The sequence below is a fragment of the Lytechinus pictus genome, chromosome 14 (genome assembly GCF_037042905.1).
Source record: "Lytechinus pictus isolate F3 Inbred chromosome 14, Lp3.0, whole genome shotgun sequence".
Taxonomy (NCBI): Eukaryota; Metazoa; Echinodermata; class Echinoidea; order Temnopleuroida; family Toxopneustidae; genus Lytechinus; species Lytechinus pictus.
Genome location: NC_087258.1, coordinates 20,055,015 through 20,080,531, shown reverse-complemented (window position 1 = coordinate 20,080,531; position 25,517 = coordinate 20,055,015). Strand labels below are relative to the sequence as shown.

Genomic DNA, 25,517 nt, shown 5'->3' with positions numbered 1-25,517 from the left:
TATACTTCTGAATACTGAAAATCGGTAGGCAGGTCTGGATATTCTCTTTGCATCAGGAACTGCAAATGAAATTCGAGAATCAATGCAACATGTTGTATGATGAAATGCCATCCATCATCTCTCAAGAAATATTATTCAATTTCATTCAAGGTGATAATGTCTGCCCCAATACGATGTAGGAACTGTATTTTTGAGGATTTTTTTTTTAGTTTAGTTTACGTGTAAGATTCCACTTTCTTATAATGCATCCTTTTGGCATCTCAACAAAATTTTAAAATTAGGAATGCAAAAGGAATTAAAAAAGCTTGCACATTTAAAAACACTACATGTACATGTAATTTCATACTGAAAGACACTTGCAACAACAAAAAAATGCAGAAAAGCATCTGACTACAGTTGAATATCACAACTAAATATGAGACCAAACATTGCACAATAAAATATTTAAAAAAAGAGGGAGGGGGGGGGGGATGAGTATCCGCCTACGAAAAATATTAAACTTTGGGAGATGATTTAGGGCGAAGTACTTTCGCTAACGGTGTTTTTTTTTTCCTTCCTTGGTAGATATTTAAAAAAAAATCACTTTTTCTTGCCCAACACTAATTTACTGGGGCTCTTCCGCAACTTAAGGGGCGGGGTTTTTTTTAGGTGCAAATCACCCCTATCCCCCACAATCCCCCTTGCTTTGGCTAAATATACATGTATATGTATACATATACTTTGTGACATTAAAAAAAGTAATTCAGTTCACAAACCAGATATATCAAATTTGCTGTATTATCCTAGGAATAATCGGACAATGACATCCTACATAAACAATCATTTTAATGCAATGGCAATTTTAGCTCTTTCTTTTCCTTTGATTCATGCCACATCAAAATGGAAATACTGTAATTAGAATATTTTACATAGAGTTCAAATACAAACTTGACTAATTGCACCTATTTTTACTCTCCTAGATTTAATCAACTCTTGTGAATAATACTTTGAATATTAAGGTTTGAATCTGTGTCTTCCTCACTCGCATATTTCATTAAAGCTTGATTCTCTCCAGTTTCTCCAACTGAGTAAATTTGATTGTTTTCTTCAACCTCTAAGCTATCTACATGTATTTCATCTACTTTACATCCACAATTCATTGACTTCTCGTACCAAATATCACAAAGTTTAAATGAAAAGAATCAATATATTATTAATCAATGCAATATTTGAGATTCATGAAAGAACGCTGTCAAGCCATACTGACCAAAATATGCATTCACATGTATCGTTTGTATGCTCAACATCAATGAAAGTCCAAATATATCAAAGAATAAATCTGCATTACTAAATAAATCATTACCCAGTTTTTATGTTCAAAGACTGGTATACTACAATATCTGTCTTTTGCAATAAATTGGTGTACAGTTCATCTTTTTTTGTTACAAAATTTACAGAATCTTGAATGAAAGCATCAATACGCACTGTTCTGCGTTCATTAACACATGTCCAAAGAGTAATTGAATTACTAGCAAAATACACAAAAATATAGAGAATTGTCAAAATATGTAATGGAGTGATATGTTGTTCAATTAATGACTCCATAAAAATAACTGCATATACCTTCACAAGACCGATGGTGGCAGCATTTAGCACCGGTAAAATTGTGAAATGTGACACATTACATACAATTTCTTACTGTTTTGTTTAAAAAAAGTAAAAGCTTTAACCTATATAGTTTAAAACAACATACTTTGTAAGTGCTCTCTCAATGCATTGCACAATTGGTCTTGAAGAACTTCAACAAACAGGGACACATACTAAAATCACCATAAAAACATGAAGTCATGGCACACCAGACTCCAAGGTCCCATCTTACAGAGAGTTGCGATTGATCCGATCAACCTCAATTCTATGGTAATCTAACATTGTCATAATATTTTCTACAAGAAATTTGAACAATATCCATTGTAAACAAAGAGAAGCACAATGAATTTTCAAGAAAAAATGAATGTATGGACAGACATCATAGTTCAAAAATATTCTGATCAAACAGACATAACAGATTTTTTTTTCCTTTTGTATGTGTTTAAATGTAGCAGGGCCCTCTGGAAGGAAAGTGTGTGTCACTGATGAGGCTACCCTGGATAAACAAGACTTTATAATAATAATAATAATAATAATAATAATAATTGTTGTTGCTGGCTTTCAAGAGTTGTGGTTGATTGGAAAAATCACAACTCTTTGTAAGATGGGGCCAAGTTATCAAATCATTCAATATTTGTGCAAATGAGCAATGAAATGCTGTACACCACTCTTACAAGCTTCAAGTATTTGCATCTCTGATAGGATGCAGATAATAATTTGCTGATACCTGACACTGAAAAAACATTTAGATTCTAGCAGCACATGTAATTATATAGCCGCATTGTCAAATGGATAAAAAAGTGCTGAATCATGGGGAGATTACATCCCACGCGATTTATAAAAAGGCTTATTTACTTGCACGTAGTAAGCTGTCTGTCAAGCAAGCCTTTCTGACTAATATGATATACCCCTTACCAACGCAAATAGCGTCATGATTGTCACGGTGGGCCCATATGCTTTATGCTTCAAGTATCAACAACCAAGTAAACCAAGTCAGTCATGCGATAATCAATCGGAAAGCACAAATTCGGTCGGACTCGGGACCGTCATTTACTTCTGGTTGCCGAAGTGCTCTACAATCCTTATTCTTAGACTCTTAACAGGTCTCATGGTTGTAAAACCCAAACAAACATGTCATGGATGTATGCTGAAAGTGCCAAGGTTGATCCCGGTAGATGGTTAGGCAATCATCTGATCCAAAAGCTCCTCACAGACCAACCTCGACACATCGGCACCAACCGGTGCATTGGCTCAGTTGGTAGAGCATTAGTCTCACAACCGGGAGGTTGGGAGTTCAAGCCCCGGCCGTGTCAGACCCAAAAGAAATTAAAAGATGGGAGTTGCTGCTACCCTGTTTGGCGTTCAACAATTCAAGGGATAGAGCTACATCGATCTAGCGTTGCACAGTGGCTGCCGCGCCCAAAATCAACTGGGCAAAAAGAATTTCTGGAATATTTTCATTTCAGATGTCATTTTGAACAATAAAATGTGGATTTTCATTTTCACTTTCATAACACCCCTAACGCTTTATATTGGAGGCTGAATCACAATTTCTTTTCTATTAGTTCAGCTGTTTGAACGACTTATCAAAACATGAAATATGAAACTTAGGGCAATAAATCGTGATACTTAGCATAGATTATTCTTGAACAGAGCTAATCTGAGCAATGCTTAAAAAATAATGAACACACCGACATGAATTTCCAAACTGAATCTGCATTCAGAAAGAGTGTACTGGTAGTTGATACAAGTATTTTGGTGAAGAGATCAGTATTTTTAAAAGAAATACCATAAATCAATGCACGGAACTGAAACTTAAGAAATCAGTATTGTGCATGAAACCACCAGTATTCTCCTCACTTTTTTTCACTACTAATTATTGAAAATCAATAGTAGTTGGAAGTTCTGATACCGGTACATACGAAGAGGACATTCGAAGATGACATTCAAAGAGGGCATTGTATTCGGCATTGCCCATATAGATTGTCAGTCTTACTTGATACATATTACAATGTGCAGCATATATATGCAATAAATAGCTGCATTTACATATACATACACATATACATGTAGGGCAAGGAAAACATGATGTACCTTTAGGGAGTTGGCTGTGAGTTATGATGAACTGCCAGGCCTTTGCAGAATAGCCTAAAAAACAAAAGGCAAAAATGAAAGGGAAACTAGTTATTATGAAAGATGATATCGTATATGCCCATCAACATGTGAAATTACAAATATTCCTTCCATATGTTGGGGGCATTTAATTACTAATTGCATCTGAACATGAGAGCCAAATACACTGTCATGTCAATTCCTTTCATCAAATTCTTAATTTTAATAATAATGAAGAAAATAATAGTAATGATAATCAAAGTTATCTTTTCTCTCACGTAAAGCTTTCCTTCATTGCATAATACACATTTTCAACTAAACGAGTTTACTTTTTTATTCATTTATTCACTCAATTTGCCACATTAAAAAAAACAACACTTCATAAATGATACATGATAAAATGAATGAAATAGTTTTACATTTTCTAGGAATAATTTGAAGCCAGAAACTCGCAGCGCAATCTTTACGTGTTACAGATGTATCGCGAAAAATGTCATAAAATGCAGAGTCCTCCGGGCTACATAGGGTGAAAAAGCGGTAAACTGGATAAGTAATCTGAACATGATTTGAAAAAGAAAATGTTGAATAAGGTGAACAACCCCTTTCAAACTCTTAATGAAAATTGATAACCTTTTCCCACAATTTCTGAAAGTGTATCACATCCCTGCATTTCATGCAATGGTTCTGTCTGACCTTTTCCTATCCAGCTTCGTACAACGGTTGCCGAGTCATGTGACCTCTGTGACCCCATGTTAGCCCTAAGATGGAAAGAGTTCTTAGGTTTATGGAGAGAATAGATTGGAAAATTGCACGTTTCATATTTCCCTCATAACCCCTCATTTCTAACAATAGCTGTATGTATGGTTCGAATACTATTATACCATTTCCATGTCTTACCTTGTATTTCATTGGCATCCTGTCAGCTATCAGTTCCACAGTAACTTGTGAAAAGATCTTGATGACCTGGGTCACGCCCTTTGACCCTGCTTCATCCTTCCATTCCAAGGTCAACTCGTGGTGCTTGCCGATGGGTACGGCAGTTACCTTCTTTAGAGGTATAGCCTGAAACAACAATTACCAAGGAGTTAAACAGGAATAAAATATACTCAAGGGATTCATTTATTGACCTGGGTCATGACCTTTCACCCTACTTCATCTTCCCATTCCAAGGTCAACTCGTGGTGCTTGCTGATGGGTACAGCAGTTACCTTCTTCAGTGGTAGACGTATAGCCTGCGAAGGATCAAGCAGGTTTAAAATACACTCTGAGGATTCATTTATTGACCTGGGTCATGACCTTTGACCCTGATTCATCTTCCCATTCCAAGGTCAACTTGTGGTGCTTGCCGAGGGGTACGGCAGTTACCTTCTTCGGTGGTATGGCCTGCAAAACCACGAATACCCCAAAACATGTGAAAATGTACTCTTAGTATTAAGCTTTCGACCAGTGGTATGTGTTTGCCAGAGCTAACCACCTGTTACCTGGACAAAAGATGCAATGCCAGACATGCTGAAGCATCACCACCAAATCAAATGCAATGTACATGTAAAGGTATAGTATGAAAGAATGTGATTCTATTGTTAACATGTGCTGAGTTGTGGGAAGTTGCATAACATTGTCTAAGCATGTAAAATGTTATGTTAGCGATAATGATTAAGATTGACAGATGATGTCACAGAGGGAATGAGATCTGAGCTCTCTTTTAGGGGGTGGATCTTAGCAAGTTGCACAATATTCCTTGAGAAATTGTAACATATGAGTTGCATGTAGTTCTATGCATCAATAGGAATTGACTTGGAACTTCATGTCACAGAGCCTTTAATTGAATTTCAATCACCCATCTTCTCTGACTGATTGGTCAAAGGTTATTCAATATGGCTTGTCACCAAAAACACTTACACATTGGATAACAATAATCATATTCAATAGGCCTACTAATAAACTGGCCAGCAAAAGAAAGTACCCACTTCTTTCAAAGGCTGCACACACAAATTCACCCCATAGAAATAAACAATTTTGTACACAGGTATGGTGCAATATCCATTAGTAATCACATACCCGACAGGAAGTGATTATCTTTATTACAAAGAAATAAAATGAAATGTACAGCATCTTGGTCACTGAATCAAAAGTCACAAAATGTAACAGAATGAGCCGTCCATTCACTTTGACATATTGGTTGTTAAAAAATGTTGTCCATTCAGTGGCCATTTTTGCTTGGTGGAAAGTGCTCTTGTGTGGGACTTTTGATTCAGAGACAAAGATGCTATGCATGTCAAGTTCTTCTTTGTTATGAAGATATTCAATTGCTTATGTGCATGTGATTAGTAAGGGGTATTGTAGCACACCTGTGTACAAAAATTGTTTGTATTTATGTCGTGAATTTTTGTGTGCGGCCTTTGACAGGGGTGGGTACTTTCTTTTGCTGTCCAGTTTATATATATACCCTTCAATCTTTGGGGAATAGTCTTTCCATATCGTCACAGATGGCTTTACGGTAACAACTACCATAAAAGCATACTACAGATGATCATTCATGTTGTGCTTCTGTATCCTGGATACAGGATGCCAGGGCCCTGTCTTACAAAGAGTTACGATTGATATAATCAATCTTAAAGCTAAATTACAGTAGTTGCAGTAAAACACTAATTTCGTGAGAAAGTCTGTAAAACCAAGGTTAAGTATGACTATATCATCGTGGATCTAGATCTGGTACAGTTACATAAACTGAACTTTGTGAAATCATAAAATCGAAGCTGAAATACGATCACACTGAAGATCGCCAACACAGATAGGCACACGTGGGACAGTGTATTATTATTGCTGGAATAAAGACCCGACGGATGTGACAGAGTCCGCGCTTAATTTGCTTATTTCTCAGCAATTACACAATTTCTTCCAGAATCCTTTGGCACATATTTTTTATTCATACAAACAGACACTTGGGTGGTCATTATATTAGATTCTGTAAAAAGTCATTTTGAGATCGTTACCAGAACTGGAATTTACCTTTAAAGGACAAGTCCACCCCAACAAAAAGTAGATTTGAATGAAAAGAGAAAAATCCAACAAGCATAACACTGAAATTTCATCAAAATCGGATGTAAAATAAGAAAGGTATGACATTTTTAAAGTTTCGCTTAATTTCTAAAAACAGTTATATGCACATCCTGGCTGGTATGCAAATGAGGAGACTATGACGTCATCCCCTCACTATTTCTTTTTTATTTTATTATATGAAATATGAAATATTCTAATTTTCTCCTGATTGTCAAGTGATACAATGATTTATTCCTCCCTGAATATGTTAAATTAGCATTGTTTAATACTATATGGTTCAGTCAAGTTGGTCCTTATTGTCAAATCTATAAAAAATGAAATATTGTATAATTCAAACAATAAAAAACAAAAGAAATAGTGAGTGATGGACATCATCGACTGACTCATCTATAATTGTGCATATCACTGTTTTGTGAAAAATAAGCGAAACTTTAAAATGTCATAACTTTCTTATTTTACATCCGATTTTGACGAAATTTTCAGCAATATGCTAATTTGATTTTTCTCTATTTATTAAAGTCAGCATTTTCCTGGGGTGGACTTGACCTTTAATAATGGAAAGCCAGCAACGTCAACATATAAAATACATGTTTGTTCACAATATTTTCTAGAAATGATGTATATTCATACATTCACTGTTTTCTTGACAATTCAGTATGCTTCTCTTTGTTTTCAAAGGACATTGAGCAAATTTTCTAAAGAAAAAAGTATGACATTGATGGATTCCAAATACTTGAGATTGATTGGATCAATCATAACTCTTTGTAAGACGGAGCCCTGGGGCCCATCTTAAAAAGAGTAACGATTGATCCAATCAACCATAACTCTATGGAAATCCATCAGTGTCATAGTTTTTTCTACAGGAAATTGCAAAATGTCCTTTGAAAACAAAGGAGAACACACCAAATTGTCAAGAAATCATTGAATTTACGGATATACATTCATATCAAAAAAAAATTTTTAACAAACATGTATTTCATATGTTGACTGTGCTGGCTTTCCATAGTTACGATTGATCGGATCAATCATGCCCTGTCAAGGAGTGTTAATATTAATATGATTCCACAAGTAAATAAAAATAAAGAATGAGTACTTACATTGCAGTAAACTCTCTTGACTTGACCGAGATTGATTATCAGGACATCAAACGAGCGATCTAGTACGGACATTACCATGGCTTTCTCCACCAGAGGTCCACATTGCTGCAAAATAACCAAAGAACAATTGTAAGAACCAGTTTTAAAACAAGTGGAATGCCTCAGGCAGTCTCACCTGCAGAACCAAATTTAATATTGGATAAGTGGATAAGTCTCTGGATTTTGAACCACAAGGTCTGGGGTTCAAATCCCATAACAGCACTAGCGTCCTTTGGCAAGGCGTTTATCTACATTTGCCACTCTCCACCCATGTGTAGTAAATGGGTACCCTGTAAGAGGAAATTCCTTCAATGCTCGAGCGTCCGATCAGGATAGCCGTGTCAAACCTGGGGTAATAGTATGCAGCGCATAGAAACATTTGTATGAAGCGTTTAATAAATGTTGCATATTATTAATATAGTTGACTTTGTGATATTGGAATATCAAACATTTTCTCGTTTGATTTCTTTTGAATTCAGAATATAATCATCCAAGGCCATGATGATGCAATAACATAGATGTTCTGTTCCAAGGAAAAGGGAACTTATTGGATATGACCATTTACTTTAATATGAAAACATGACAAAATATCAATTTTCACCCAAGATTGTGACCTGAAATGACCTTTATACTTGACACAATTAACTTCAATTTTTACTCACCCCTTCTATACAACCCCAATAGCGTATTAAAACAACTATTTATTAAGTTTTAAAATTAGAAGAAAAAAAAATAATTCATTTGGTAAATTTGGAAAACCCAAAGTTGATTGACGTCAATTTCTTTTTTTTTAATGATTCTTAATAAGTAGAGTCAGAGACAATATTCTCTGAGCTTCTAGAACAGGAGGAACCAAGTTCACATCTTACCAAGGCTAAGAATCATCTTTTTAGAGAATAAAATAATGACTGAACCAACCTTAACGAAGTGGCAAAAGAAGAGTTCACTGCTTTTATCTGAAACTTCTTTGGCTGAATCTTTAGCATCGTTACACCTCACTGCTTGCCTCTGTAGTCTTTCTGGGTCTCTCTCCATTACAGGACCACAACCTAGTGTAGGAAAAAAAAACCCATTGCATTAGCAAACATTAGCATCATTTACACCTCATGGCTCAGGGTCTCAGTCTCTCTATTGCAAGACCACAACCTAGTGTAGGAAAGAAAACCCCATTGCATTAGCAAACATTAAAACATTAACATCATTACACCTCATTGCTTTCATCTGCAGTCTCTCAGCGTCTCTCTCCATTACATGACCACAACCTAGTGTAGGAAATAAAACCCCATTGCATTAGCATACAATAGCATCAATACACCTCATGGCTTGCCTCTGCAGTCTCCCTAAGCCTCTCCCCATTACAGGACCACAACCTAGTGTAGGAAAGAAAACCCCATTGCATTAGCAAACATTTTTCAATCATCCATTTCTCTATCTAGCTAGCTGACCATCCAACGAGTAATTAAAGTATTCACTCAAGACAATCATCTAATTATTTCCTTCCATTATTTAATCTAACATTAACATTTACATTCATATTTACATTAACTCATTTACAATCTATGAATTTATCAAGCTGAGAGAACCAACTACAGAGGTGCATATCATGAAAGGACATTTTATCCGACAGTTACCTTAGGAGGAACTATGCAGATCTGACATCTTGTCAGACAACAGAATGCTTATGAAATGCTCTCAAGGGGAGCATTTCATGAAAGGACTTGTCAAATGTTTTATCTAAGACAAAGTCTGTTTCATCTGACAGTTACCACAGGGACAGGACTTCTCAGCTAGTCTGAATCAAGGACAGTTGTCAAATCTGACAACTTGCCAGATGAAAATGTTGATGAAATGCTCCCCGAGAGTGTTTCAATAGTTTTTCTCTTCTTCATCACTTTGTTCTGTCTCTTTCTGTCTCTCGCCCAATCAGATGCAAGGATTTCAGTAGCTTATAACAATCATCACTGCAAATCAGTTTGTGTACTTACCAAGAGATGAAGCAAGCATTCTGTGTACAAGAATATCCGGGTATCTTCTGATTGGCGATGTGAAGTGGGTGTAGAGGGGGACGTTGAGTGCATAGTGACGGTACATCTCCTCGTCCTCCAGACTGGCACAGCAGAAATATCTTGCTTTCTGTTCAGAAGAAATAGAAAATAAATAACATCAATCCATTGAAAGTGCTGTGCATTGTAATGGCTTGTTAGGACATAGAAATAAAAATAATGATGATAATATTCCATTTCTAAAAGTTTAACATTTTCAAAGGATATTTTGCTGAGCATTTTGTACAGATTTTGTATTGGCCCACTTGTCCAAAAGCTATTATATGACAGAAATAATCTATCAATGTTGTTTGATTCTGCTCTTTCACACAGACATTCATTTAAGGCACGTACCGATCATTCACCACGCTGACATCACCAGAAAGTCATGTGCCAAAATACTTGGCTAATTTCAACGCGTGAAGAAGGAATTCACATGGTCTGCTACATTTCCATCCGCACCCTCCTCACTCGTTACATGAAATCACCACCACCGGACAAACGACAAACATCATTCCCAGAGATGCCAAGTTCAAAGACCTTTCGAGGCGTGGGATGTTAGGCAGGGGATCGTGACTCTGCGTGAGATCACCAGGCATTGTGTTTTCCTTCAGCAAGAAATTTATCCACACTGTGCTGCACTCGACCCAGGTGAGGTGAATGGGTACCCGGCAGGATTAATTCCTTGAATGCTTGAGCGCCTAGGCAGCCCAGCTATAGTCGGGGTCATAATAGCAGGGCCCGCTGGGAGAACAGTTTTCGGAACAGAAGTGGCTACCCTGGGTAAATATACCGCTATTATTATTATAATATATATGGATTATGATTATTATAAACTTACCTGCATTGGTTTGGAGTATAGGACTGTTAGCACCTTGAGTAAATGCTTGGCCTGCTCATCTGAAGTGCAATACTTGTTCAATGAGGCCTATCATAAATTTAAAAACAATACGGAAAAGCTAGATAAAATCACAGAGAGCTTTCAAATTCTTTCCATGATAATGATAATTATACTTTTGTAAACAATGCCCAATACCTCTTTATCAGAGGTCTCTTAGCACTCTAAAATAAATGCATCATAATAAACCCCTGGCTTTTAATAGCCAGTCTTAAAATGTTCTATTATTGATGTTGTTTTGTATACATTATCATATTTCTGCTGGGGCCTGTCTTACAAAGAGTTACAATTGATCCAATCGACCACAACTATGGAAAGCCAGAAACATCAACATCTAAAATACATGTTTGTTTAGAATATTTCTTAGATATGATGTATATTCATATATTCAGATTTTCCTTGAAAATTCAGTGTGCTTCTCTTTGTTTACAAAGGACATTGTGCAAATTTCCTAAAGAAAAAAAAATATGACATTGATGGATTTCCATATACTGGAGATTGATGGGATCAATCATAACTATTTGTAAGATGGGGCCCTGGGCTTTCATTTAGGTTCTTCATTGAGCTATTAAGATAAAGATGACATGAAACATAAACATTCCACAGATAAATACAATTAATCATGTAAGATTTAAAGGCCCAGTGCAGATTGAAATTCAACCAAACAAGAGCATGCATTATGGAATAGCTCTCGAGATTTATAGTTGCCTTTTGAATGCACCACTTTCTGCAAAAGGCCTCTGTTGCATTAAGCAGACCAGGGTCTCTGTTTAACAAGAATTGGAACTGATCCGATCAACGTAAATCATATGGAAATCCATCACTTTCATAACTTTCCTACTGGACATTTGCACAAAGAGGAGCACACTGGATTGTCAAGACAACAATGGATGTATGTGTTTTCCTCGTACCTACAAAACTTTTTGAACATGCATTTAGACTTTGCTGGCTTTTCATAGTTGTGGTTGATCGGACCAATCACAACTTTTCTAAGATGGAGCCTTGCAATTAATTGTAAGGATTATTAAATTCAGTGATTCACTTATGTGTACAAAATCTCACCTGGAGTTTGCCGGCTGTTGTTCCATCGATGTCCATACCAAGCCCATCGCAGAGTGTCGCGAGGTCATCCATCATCTTGTCCTTGGGAGGTGGGTGTCGCCTCAGGAACGCCCTCTGTGGTTCCGCCTTGTAGATTCGGTGAGCTGCTGCCATGTTCGCTAGTAACATGAACTCCTCAACCAATCTGAAATCAAAGACGATGAATTATCATCATTTAGGTGATAAAATCATATCATCAGCAATCATCACCATAATCATTATAATCATCATTGTCATCTTCTTCATTATCATCATCATTATCATTGTCACTCTCATAATATCCAAATTATTATTACCATACCATATCATCACACCATATAATCACCAACATCGGAAAGGACGCAAATGTTGGTCCCGTGTATAGGAGAGTCACACCTATGCATGTTAAACCAATACACTATTCGTCAAAGAGTAGGGTGTTCAGCCGGTGTAGTGCACCCGCTGGTCCTGGCAAAATTCAGGTCAAGTCAATCTTGACGTTCATATGCCATAATAATCAATATAATGATTGTGGGCATTAACAGAAAGACAAGACATAATCACAATAATGACGATCTTCATAACTATCGTCTCTAATTATCAATTGTATTACCACAATGTTCACCATCATCACCATCATCATCATCAGCATCAGCATCATCACCATCATCATCATCACCACCACCACCACCACCATCATCATCATCATCACCATCATCACCATCATCATCATCATCCTCCTCCTCCTAATCAATATCCTCATTACAATCATCATCTTCTTCATCATCATCATCATCATCATCATCATCATCATCGTTACCATACTTATCAGAAACAGAAAAAGCAACCTTGCCATATCCCACCTTGTCATAAATCAACAAGTTCCCTTTTGTGAATCTGAGACTTTAAATCTGAGGTATTCAAAGTCTTACATTACCTATTGCTGTCTCTTTGTTGGTAGACTGAGTAACCATTAGGAAGTCCTGTTTCACTATTCAATGAATACTGTAGTTTGACTTGGTCCAGTCGAAGAGCACCTCCATCAAAACGCTTCTTGCGTAGGTTTAGAGCAATCTGTCAGGCAAGAATATTTCACCTCATTATAATAATAACGGTGTATTTACCCAGGGTAGCCACTTCAGTTCTGAAAACTGTTCTCCCAGCGGGCCCTGCTATTATTACCCGGCTAAGCTAGGCTACCTATTCAGGTGCACACGGCTTTTTGAGGAATTACTTCCTGCCGCTACCCATTTACCTCACCTGGGTCGAGTGCAGCACACTGTGGATGAATTCCTTGCTGAAGGATATTACGCCATGGCCGGGATTTGAACCCACGACCCTCTGTTTCAAAGTTCAGAGACTAATCCACTGGGCCACGACGCTCCACATTAATGAAAATAACATTCAAATTCAAAATAAACTTTAATAAAAAAATCTTGTATGAGCAGGTATATGTGTACATCGTAAATAAATGTACAGATGTACAACAACACATTATTACTGGTAAAAAAAATGAATATAACTCAATGGCCCGAATTCACAAAGGTGGTTTTTAAAACCACCGGGTTTACGCAGATTTCCTGTATAAATTGCCCTTATTTACCACGTATATTTTAAAAAAGTCCAATGCTGGAGCACGCTTTTGTCAGTGTCACACTATTTTTATTCATGAGTCCACTGTTTGAAGAGTGGACTCATTAATTTTCAAAACAGTGGACTCATGAATAAAATAGCGTGCCTTGATAACCACGGCAACAGGTATCAATTTGGCGCACTGTGACAAAAGCATGCATTAGCATTGGACATTTTTTTTTAAATATACACATGTACACTGTACATGTAAATAAGTGTTATTAACACAGGAAATCTACATAAACCATGGGTTCAACCGATGGTTTTAAAAACCACCTTCGTGAATTCGGGCCATAAAGGTTGAGTATAACACAAGTTCTCATTTCTTTTATTAATTTTTCTCCTACTAACTCCTTTACATACCTTCTGCATATTGAGGACAGCTAGGGCTACATCTTTCCTACTGAAGCCATTGGTGATGTCTGGAAGCACAATGTCGTCTCCTTTCTCCGTCCAGTTCTCTATAATGTCCTGGGCGTGCAGATAACTTAGTTTGACGCAGGAACGGATGACTGAACGGCCGCACCACTCGTGAAGGATCTATTGAATCAGATTTGAAAAATACGGCTGAAAAGGTGTAGATTTTACTTGGATTATGACATACAAATGTTCTTAAAATAAAAAAGAAAAACAATCAAGTACATGTACATGTATATGTAATAGACCGTATGCATTGATGTCATTGCGCCACATCCTTAGGCCCGTATTCTGAAGTCAGGTTTAACTTAAACTCAGGTTTAAAGTTGTGGTTTAAGTATGGATAGCCAATTGTTACATATAACACTAACAGTAGAGATATCATATTTCAGCTCATTTAGCTCTCAAATTGTTCATAATTATCTCGGAAGTATAAATAGATGATTGTCTTCACCATCGATGAATCAGTAAAGAACACAGTAAAAATAAGAAACATACAACTTAATACAGAGTTAGACCATGGTCTAAGTTAAACCTGACTTCAGAATATGGGCCTTAGAATCTGAGTCCATCGCCTTGCATGCGTTGTTGATCTTGAGCTGGCGCATCTCTGACAACTCCGTTCACGCATATTCCTATATCCTCTGAGAGAGGGCGCTATGAGATTATCACGTCATATGCATAAGGTCTATACTATCTTGAAATGAACAAAAGATGTTCATTTACATTGATTAATTTTAATACCATGATTGCTTCACGGTCCACATACAAGCATAATATGTGATATGCATGAAGAACAAGGAGAGGTACTTGTTATGACTGAACTGCAAGTACAGTTCAATAAATGAGCGGCCACACTATTCTTGGATGCACTAATTATGACAAGACAATAGAATTCTAAAAGTGATGGTTGGGTGCGGGGCAACATGCAATCAAAAATCTTTTTTAAATTAGCACACAAGCAGGAAGATGTTGAAGGGGCCATTCCACTATCACGATCTGAATCCCTGATCCATCCTGATCATTTAATCGGCGGAGAGTGGGACAGGAATTGGTGAAATAGGGAGCAGCGTTATGAAAACATTGTGAAGACGGGGTAACAGCGGGCAGTTTATTCAGATTTTGAACATGTTCAAAATGTTATGCCGATCTTCCCGATCAGAAAACGCGCATTTTGAATCGTGGGGAAAGCGGGGAAATCGTAAGTAACACGGCACACAGTCGTGGGATGAGCGTAATCAGGTCTTTCCTGGCATACTTCCTTTGGAAGTTTTTTATTACTGCAAATTATTTTTCGCTGACTCCCTGTAAATAATACATTTCCCCCCGATCCTGCCTAATCTGAAGATTTGTTGATTCGTAGCCAAATCGGCATAGTGGAACGGGGGCTTTATCAAGCTCTTCCTATTTTTTTCCTGACATAAATAAACTATGGTTGTGTATATAATTTCAAAATGCTGAAGCAAATATATTCTTTGCCAAGAAAATGTATACATTCATGGCAAAAATGTGTTTCAACATTTGCATAGCTTGCTTCCTATAGTATACTTCATTTCTTTACCTCAACTTTACAGATACAGCCCTAACTTATATGATGGCATAAGTGACAGAAATCCCTAGGTCAGTAAATAGTGAGAATGTTAATACAAAGGAATATTTGCATTTAAAGATAAATACAAGTTTTGGTAACAATCTCAAAATGAGTTCGAACAGAATCCAATAAATTTACCACCCAAGTGTTTGCATGTATGAATAGAAAATATGTGACAAGTGCCTCTGTAAGAAAATGCGTAATTGCTGAGAAATTAGCAAAAATAAGCACGGAATTCCATCAAAATGTTTGGTATTTTTCCGAGCAATATTAATACACTGTCCCACATATGCTTTCCTGTGTTAGTGATCATCAGAATTATCGGTTTTCAGCTAAAATTTCATGATTTCACAAAGATAAGTTTATTTCAATGTACCAGATCTAGATCTATGATAATAGTGTGGCAATTAACCTTGATTTTAAAGACTTTCTCATGAAATAATTGTTTGTTGCAACTACTTAACGGTACTTCTATTTGTAAACAAATTTTCAGCATTACTCCTATGTGTTTAAGATCGCATGCTTGATCTGTAATGAAAATCATAAGTAAAAAAAAAAAACTTACTTCTACCTTTAAATCTGCTTTATATTTGTTCTTACCTCTCCTTCCTCTGTCATTCGCCATACAAAAGACATGGTAAGTCTTTCCTCGTTGGGATTTAAACTACATAGCTCCTCGCATAGTAATCTTGGCAACATAGGAATCACCTATATGATATAAAGGATTAAAATAATAATGATAATAGTAATAATATGAATAATATGAGTAAAGAGTAATGATACGTAATAATAATAATAATAATGATAATAATAATAGTAGTAGTAGTAGTAGTAGTAGTAATAATAACAGCAGGAATAATAATGATGACAACAATAACAAATAATTATAAATTTAATAATGATAAAAGTATACTACTACTACTACTTCTACTACTACTACTACTACTACTACTACTACTACTTCTACTACTACTACTACTACTACTACTACTACTACTTCTACTACTACTACTACTACTACTACTACTACTTCTACTACTACTACTACTACTACTACTACTACTACTACTACTACTACTACTACTACTACTACTACTACTACTACTACTACTACTACTACTACTACTACTACTACTACTACTACTACTACTACTACTACTACTACTACTACTACTACTACTACTACTACTACTACTACTACTACTACTACTACTACTACTACTACTACTACTACTACTACTACTACTACTACTACTTCTTCTACTACTACTACTACTACTACTACTACTACTACTACTACTACTACTACTACTACTACTACCACTACCACTACCACTACCACTACCACTACCACTACCACTACCACTACTACTACCACTAATACCACCACCACCACCACCACCACTACTACTACTACCACCACCACCACCACTGCTAATGATAACAATAATAACAACAACTGCTACCACTATCTATACTACTACAGCTACTTCTGATAATAATGATAATTAACATATCAGTTCATTATCCAGTATCCATTCAAGCTATAAATTTTTAAAAAGGGAATTGAAAGCTTATCAAAGGCCACTGGAGACATGAGCTAATGAGGACCAAGACTTTATGTAACAGGACCAAGACTTTATATAACAGGACCCAAATAGGGTTGATTACCACAAAGTTTAGCAATTGATCATACAGCTGATTTCTACGCTTGATTGCACAAAATGTTCAATGTAATCCAGTGTAAAAGTCAGACTTGCGATCAATCACTCAGCTTTATTCTACTAAAGGGGTGTTGCACGAAACTTTTTGCAATCGATTGCGAATTTCACATGCATATGTACAAGTGATAGATCAACTTTAACTGAAGCAAATCAATTCATATTTGTTGATGCAAGAAAGAGACCATCGATCAATCAATTGCACATTTGCAATGAAATGCATGACTTTCAATTCGGTGGATTCACAATACGGTGGGCCATCTATCAGTTGCAGCAAACAGGCCGAAAATCGCAATGCCTCGTTGGAAAAAGTTGACATCTGTTGCAAGCGCTAGTACTACAGTGTATGGATGCATGCGATTATTCAGTGCCGGCCGACGCGCCCTCGACCGGCTTGCATAGTTATGCCTTTTACTAGGGTCCAGGTGGTGGGCGAGAAATTTCTTTGCGAAATTAGACCGTTTTCGGCAAATTCCAGTTTTGCAATATGGTTTTCATTTTTGAAGCACCACAGTCACCTTATACAGTGACTAGCACTTTGCGCTGCCTGTGCATGCGCGAGATGTCGACCCCGAAGTTGGAAAGCCGGCCTGTTCGCTGCAACCGATAGATGGCGCACCATATTGCGCATCCATCCAATCAATTGCAAGTTTCTTGCATCACCTAATAAGTCTTTTGCTTGCTATTATGACTTGCCTTCTGGACGAGGTACACACTCGTAGCCCTGAGGCTTGCAGCCTTGTCTAAGCTGGTATCTTCCTTGACGAAGTAGCTGACATCGGCTATATGAACACCCATCTCATAAATACCTGCAGTGAATAGAAGAATCAAATTACTTTTTAGTCATATAATAAAATTAGCTAGGACAGAGTTCTATATGTTGATATAATATATTAATTCTGACCGGTGTGGTGGCTCAGTTGGTAGAGCGTCTGTCTCACAACTGGGAGGTCGGGAATTAAAACCCTGGCCGCGTCAGACCAAAAGATGGGAGTTGCTGATACCTTGTTAAGCGCTCAACGATTTAAGGAATAGAGCAACATCGATCTGGCGCTGCATAGTGGCTGCCAGGCCCACAGTCAATCTATTTTAAACAATAGAATGGATTTTTTTTAAATGAAAATTATATATGCCAGATGATGCTGAATGTTAATGATTAGTCGCTCAGTTATTGGCATGAATGCAGGGTATTCTGAACTCAGATTCTTTTTAAGCAATAATAATACACATGCCCAAGTGTCCGTCTTGGTGATCTTCAGCAAAACTCAACTTTCAGCCTTATTATTTTGCATATTACACAATTAGGAAATTCTTCACTGAATAAAAATAGGTTGCAATAATAGCACCGACATGCATTCAGAGAGGAATCAATCCTTATATTACACTAAAACAAACAAATATATATATCATACTTCATTTATGCTTTCTTTGTATGTTATTTTATCAATTTATGTATATGTACATGTATTTCCACAATTGTATTCTTCAACTGGGAATAACCCCTTTCAAGCTCCTTGTAGCTTTTTGGTTTTTCCCTTACACCCTGTATTTCTCTTATAAGTTTTGTAATCTCAAATTCATATACCTGTTCACTATGTAATTCAATTATTAACTTTTTATTCTTTGAATATATATATTTTGTATTGTTTTTTATCATGAGAAATAAAATCAATCAATCAATAATAAAATTCAAAAGAAATAGTGATCGTGTGATGTCATCAGTTCCTTCATTTGCATACCAATCAGAATGTGCATGTAAACCATTTTGTGTAATTGTGCAAAACTTAAAAACATCACAACTTACTGATTTTACATCTGATTTTGATGGAATTTTTAGAGCTATTCTTGGTTGATTTTTCTCTATTTACATAACACAACCTTTGTTGGGAAAATAGTGAATATGAATGCGATCAGGATTATTATTTCTCTTTTAACAGTCAATCTCAGCATCAGGATCTTACATTTTTAGAAACTTTTATCTATTCAATGACTCGCGCTGTTTAATTTATGAACACAAGTATCATAACATACCACTCTTCGTAAAAAGGCATTACATTAACCAAAACATTTTTTTTTACTTAACCAAATAATCTAGTTTATGGTGATTAATAAGAATTCACTTATGAGTCCATGTATTTTTGTTTAAAAAAAAGTTCCAGTACAGTTTTGAGAGTTTCATTCCAGTCCAGTCATGGGTGTACTGACCGTCTCCTAAAGCTTTGCAGTGCAGCGCGTCATCTAGATCTCTTGCTGTGGTCGGGTCAATGGTGAAGATGCACTCTGGCCTCAGGTCACGTCGCTGCGTCAACTCCTCCGCGGGTATCCTCCAGGGGCGTTCTTTCGGAAGGTCTTCCAGAACCTGCCAAACCCAACACAATATCTCACATAAGATCACATAATTGGATTACATGTACATAAGATCATGTTTAATATCTAAAGGTCAAGTCTGCCTCATAAAAATGTTGATTTGAATCATTAGAGAAAAATCAGACAAGCATAATGCCGAAAATTTCCCTTATTTTTCACAGAATAGTTATATGCACAATTTGGTCACATACAAACAAAAAAAATTAATGATGTCCCTCACTCACTATTTCTTTTGTTTTTTATTGTTCGAATTACAATTTTTGCAGATTTGACAATAAGGACCAACTTGACTGAACCTTAAAATGTTAAGCAATGGTAATTCAACATGTTCAGGGAGAAATAAAACTTTGTTTCACAGGACAATGAGGAGAAAATTAGAATATTTCATATTTCACATAATAAAATACAAAAGAAATAACGAGTGAGTGATGTCATCAGTCCCCTCATTTGCATACCGACCAGGATGTGCATATATCTGTTTGGTGAAATTAATACCTTGGTCACATTTGCTGAACGGCGGCCGTATGGCGAGTCGAAAACGGCTGTTTTAGCTATTTTAATTCAAACCACCCACATGTAGTTGGACAAAAGAATGTTAAAATGGCTGTTTTCAACTCGCCGTATGGCCGCCGTAGAGCAAATGTGACCCAAGGTATTAGCAAAACTTTAAAATGTCATAACTTTCTTATTTTACAACCGATTTTGATGAAATTTTCAGTGTTATGCTTGTTGGATTTTTCTCTTTTAATTCAAATCATCTTTTTGTTGGGGTTGGCTTGTCCTTTAATTCAAAATATTTTAAATGTGTGTGCTCAGTAGGACTGCACGGTAAGATAATATTGTATAATGATAATGAAATGACGATTCATTGGATTGGATCGGATTCATGATATACATTTATTGCCTCAAATGGTATTGTAAACAATTGCTCTTCTCATTTGTTTCAGACAAGATATCTGCCTTGAAATGCAATAAAAACTCATACTCTATCCACATCCAGCTCACCAGGCTCTCAGGAAAAGGGTTGTAAATATGTCATATACATGTACCAAGATTCCTCTCCAATTTCCATTTCTATTTTATTTCTCAGGTTTAGCAGAAAAGGTGGGATATGAAAATTATTTGAAATTGTTATTACAATATTTTATCAACGAAAAAAACCCACTGTAACATTGTTTTTTAGAGCTGGCAATTAAAGAAAATGCAAATGTCCAGTACGGCGCAGTCCCAGTGCTTAAATAGAGAGAATTCACTACCTCAGCAGAAAACTCAGAACTATTGATTCCATGCTCAATCAGCATTGCTGTTGTTTCCGCCTCTACCTCGCCAGCCTGTCCAATACTGCTCGTCAAATGCCTGCAGGAGGAGTATCAAAATCAGGGTCCCGTCTTACAAAGAGTTACGAATGATCCAATCAATTGTAACTCTATGGAAATCCATTAGTGTCATAATTTTTTCTACAGGAAATTTGCAAAATGTCCTTTGTAAACAAAGGAGAACACACCAAAATGTCAAGAAATCAATGAATTTATGGAAATACATTCATATCTCGACATTTTTTTGAACAAACATGCATTTTATATCTTTTACTTTGCTGCCTTTCCGTAGTTGCGATTGATTGGATCAATCGCAACTCTTTGTAAGATGGGGCCCAGGATTATGAAAGATTTGAAAATTAGGGTGCAAGGATCATAACAAAGATGAAAATCAGCCCTGTCACACAAAGCATAGTAATTGATCGCATAATGATGTGATTGATTTCAAAGGCCACATTGTACAATCATTTACATGTACTAACACTTCCATTCCCAGGCAATCCAGCTGTTGGGTACTGAACAAATCATATATTTGCAAAATGAAGGTACAACTTACCCCTTTGCGAACGGCGAGGTGGAGGGCCAATTGATTATCTGTGTAATGAAGAGTGTGTTTGCATAGTCCTGGGGTCGCTGAATAAACGTTGCTGGGCACTCGTTCCTGGGGATGTGTATCCTTGGGACGCGGTGATCAGTAGGTGCGAACATCACATCAGGGGCTTTCTGGTAGTCGCAAAAAAACACATAGAGTTGTGCTCAAAAGTTAGTGAACCCCACCACTTTTCATTCTGTAAATAGGACTTGTCCACTTTAGAAAATAAAGTAAATGCATGTAATCACCTTACGGTATAATTGGATGAGAAAAACATGGATCATCACCTCATCCATTCACTTTCACGGACAGAGATTAGTTGCTTACTACTATCTTCAATACAATTAGTTTTCGGGCCTACAAACTTGGCTGAGAAGACTGTACTTTTTTATAACAAACTTCTAATAGTTCGAATTCAGTCACAAGACGCATCTTTTTGACTTTGTACAGCAATTCTGCTGTCCTATGCCATCAGGAAGCAACTATAAGTTTTTTTTTATCAAAATTGACTTTTTTTCTCTTAATTTGGTATATACATGTATTCTGTACATGTATGCGCTACATGATTCTAAAAGAATTTGAGTCCCATAGCCCTTAACTCCTGAACTATAGACATTTCAAAACCAAGAATTTACACATCCTCATTTACTAAGAATCTCATTCCACAGAGTTGCTTCCGTTTGTCAAGGGATGGTAGAATACACTTATCTTCCTTACCGGGTTAGATGGAAGCTTTAGATGACCACTGGCTGCTCTGGAATGTTTGTATTCACAGATGTACACGACCCTCCCTGTCTTGGGTGCCATTCGGGGATCGTCTTCAAGCGTTCCACGGAATTTCTAATAAAAAAAGATAAAGATAAGATTTTATTTAACTATATCGACCCCCGATTAGGAGTAAGAGTCTCAACAAAAGTAAAATATTTACAGTGATGACTTTTTGTATAATGAACACATTTACAATAATGAATACAAACGTTTGCATTGTGCGAGTATAAAGAAGAATGATTCGTGCTGCTATTAAAGTTAATTTTTAATTTTTACTATTTAAGGACGTTCCACAGTTATGTTTATGCGCATTATGATCTGCGCATAGTTTACACTCTGCGCGCTGACGTCACAATGGATGAACAGGTGATTAATTAGCTGCGGGTATGAGCTGATTTTTCTCATCTTTTGCACTTTAACTGCAGATCCGATGCGTTATTTCATGAAGCAAAAAAATTGAATTATTCCATGAACCATTCAAAAAAAAATGTCTACAATTTCAAAATACTTTACTCTGCAGTGCTGCCAAGAATCACGAATATTACCGCCAGTTTGTATAAATGGTAGAGTGGTTTTGATTTTTCTTCACATATAGATACAAAGCATTCGGCGCATTTTTGGTGTTTTAAAAAGCACATTTGCTCTAATAAAAATGCTGATAGTTTAAAAACAAGCACATGAACCCCTATTTTTTAATGTTTGTACCTCTTAGGAATACCATCTTCTACAACTCTGCAAATTTTGGTGAAAATGACATGGATTTTTAATAAAGTGCAGCATTTATTGTACTTTTGTAGTTTGTTACTAAAATTTCACATTTTTAGATTGGGATTTTGTTATCTTTTACGCCATTTTTAAGAATTGACAGTGCTGTTAAACTTAAAATTGCAAACAAATAGCACTATAAATAGATTCTCCATTCTAACGATACAATTATTAATTCTCTTGCGAAATTTGATGACTTTTTCATGTATTTTGACTGAGTAATAGAGGTTTAAACTCATTGTAGTAATCTTGGGCGGTCTAAAAATGCCAAATTCTTTTGAATGCGCAATTCTTAAGAACATCAATTTGAGTGAACTTTGAAGCTCTATAGCAAAAAATCAAGCACATGGACCTATGTTAATTTTTGCATATTTCGAATATTAAGGTTCTAAAGTATCTATGTGCAAAGTTTGGTGAAGATGACATGGATTTCACCTTAACTGTGGAACGTCCTTAAAGCCAAAATATCATTTTGGCTTTATACAGAGAACCTTCCCTGGCGACTTATTTTTTTTTTTTTTTTTTTTTTTGTGGGGGGAGTGTCACATATTATAATTCCAGTCTGAAAACTGCCGTTGATAACAAGCTTAATGAGATTAGGTGAATCGATTGAAGAAATGGCCTTACCTGAGGTGTGCCACCACCACTGGTTGAGGATCCCTTGTTGTTGCTTGGCGTACGGGGTGTGTCTTCTACCACTTCACTACTTGATGAAACCTCGGACCTAGGATCAAATAATGGTAATCATCAGGTACAAGTCTGCAGGCACAGACCCAGACTCAAATTTTGATCAACAGAGATGTAGTTGCGGCCTATCTTGAGGCCACATTTGCCAGCATTGGACTATGCCTCCGGACGAGTAATGAGTACAAAGTTGATGTGGTTTTCTCCAGCGACCTTGTGACTCGGAAGTACCGGCCTAGACTAAATCCCCGTCGATCAACACATTACGTCAAACCCCCGTTTGGAGAAAGACCGCAGTTCAGATTGCAAACTGCGGTTCTATACCCCATTTTGCGTTTGTAAATCCCAAAATCATTTCCAAGCCCAGGGGGCCGTTTCATAAAGCTGTTCGTAAGTTAAGAGCGACTTTAAGAACGACTGGTGATCCTTTCTCGCGCGCTAAATCATCGCCAATGGTGTGTACCATTTACCGCAAGACAGGATCACCAGTCGCTCTTTATTTACGAACAGCTTTATGAAACACCCGCCTGATCAACCCCGCTAGGCCAGGTAATCCCCGCTGTCTCAATTTTACCTCCACAGGCCAGATTATGAGCGTTGAGCCAAGGACAAAATGATAAACAACAGCTGTGCTATTACCTAAGACTTCTCTGCCTGTAGTAGGACCTTCGGAATGAAATTATTGTATTCGATATTTAATCACGTTTTCAAAGGCATATTGTATTCAGAAATCCATTGTTAGTCCATTTTCAATTTCGAACGAAGAAAATCGACCTTGAAATAAGGAAAGTAAGTGAATTAAAATGACGGCATGCTTTGCAGGGACCGCCCTCGGGCTGTTGTGTTATCTTCGGACCGAGGTCAAGAAACAGGTGTTTTGATACTTAAATTGCTTGCTTGGGGCAGTTATGGTTTGTCTTACTTGGAGAAGAGAATTGATTGAGGGAAACTGGGGTATAGTGTTCTCAAATGGAGGATTTTGTCATGAACTGGGTCTTCACACACGGGAATTATGTTGCATTTATTGTGAAGTGCTTAGAGACTTCTGCAAAAGAGGTATCAGGTGCAACATAAGCATCTCTTGATACTCACCTGGCGTCAGACCACTCCCTGCGTACCAAGTCTCCAACCTTGTCCTGCTCTTCACCTGATGTAGCCGAGACGTCAGCGAAACCAAACGCTGCCTCAGAGTCATTGAGATGTAAGCTACTCATGTTGTCTGTTACATCAAGCTCATTCAGGCTACTTGTGTCAAAGTCTCCTTTGATGGATAAAAACAAAATTGGAAGAAATTACGATCATTTCCAGTTGCAATAAAGTATAAATATAAGAACTCCAAAATGTCTCTTAGCAATTGCGAAAAATAAGGATAATTGTTGCTTTACATGAGCCCATTATGGGTGCAATTTCGTTGCTACCCTGGGTCAATATGAGGTTATTTTTATCATTATTGTGGAATGCTGGGGCTCGCCTGCTTACTGGCACAAAGAAATATGATCATATCCACCTGTTTTAGGGAGTTCCACTGGCTATAAATAAAGTACCAGATAAAATTCTAAATCCTTCTCCTGGCTTTCAAGGCTGTCCATGTTTTAGCTCCAGGATACGTGACTTCAATAACAGAACAACGCCATTTATGTCCTGGCTTGTGCTCATCTGGCACTAACGTCACTCACTCTTCATGTACCTTACCCATCTCACACCTAAGAG

At 36.8% G+C, this 25,517-nt stretch overlaps 1 protein-coding gene across 2 annotated transcripts in view; it reads right to left on the bottom strand.

The window, feature by feature from the left end:
- Positions 1-2,060: 2,060 nt before the first annotated feature.
- LOC129275730 (DIS3-like exonuclease 2) overlaps positions 2,061-25,517 on the bottom strand; it is a 43,572-nt gene continuing 20,115 nt past the window's right edge. For both annotated transcript variants that reach the window (XM_064109789.1, XM_064109788.1), the window contains exons 9-25: positions 24,900-25,068; positions 23,751-23,847; positions 22,308-22,430; positions 21,555-21,721; positions 20,939-21,038; positions 19,521-19,674; positions 18,012-18,124; positions 16,195-16,302; positions 13,950-14,126; positions 12,892-13,028; positions 11,937-12,120; positions 10,818-10,904; positions 9,920-10,067; positions 8,853-8,983; positions 7,896-8,000; positions 4,636-4,800; positions 2,061-3,774 (exon numbers count right to left, since the gene is read on the bottom strand). In XM_064109789.1, the coding sequence (XP_063965859.1) occupies positions 3,742-3,774; positions 4,636-4,800; positions 7,896-8,000; positions 8,853-8,983; positions 9,920-10,067; positions 10,818-10,904; positions 11,937-12,120; positions 12,892-13,028; positions 13,950-14,126; positions 16,195-16,302; positions 18,012-18,124; positions 19,521-19,674; positions 20,939-21,038; positions 21,555-21,721; positions 22,308-22,430; positions 23,751-23,847; positions 24,900-25,068 (2,198 nt within the window). In that variant the 3' untranslated portion in view covers positions 2,061-3,741. The remainder of the gene's footprint in view (positions 3,775-4,635; positions 4,801-7,895; positions 8,001-8,852; positions 8,984-9,919; positions 10,068-10,817; positions 10,905-11,936; positions 12,121-12,891; positions 13,029-13,949; positions 14,127-16,194; positions 16,303-18,011; positions 18,125-19,520; positions 19,675-20,938; positions 21,039-21,554; positions 21,722-22,307; positions 22,431-23,750; positions 23,848-24,899; positions 25,069-25,517) is intronic.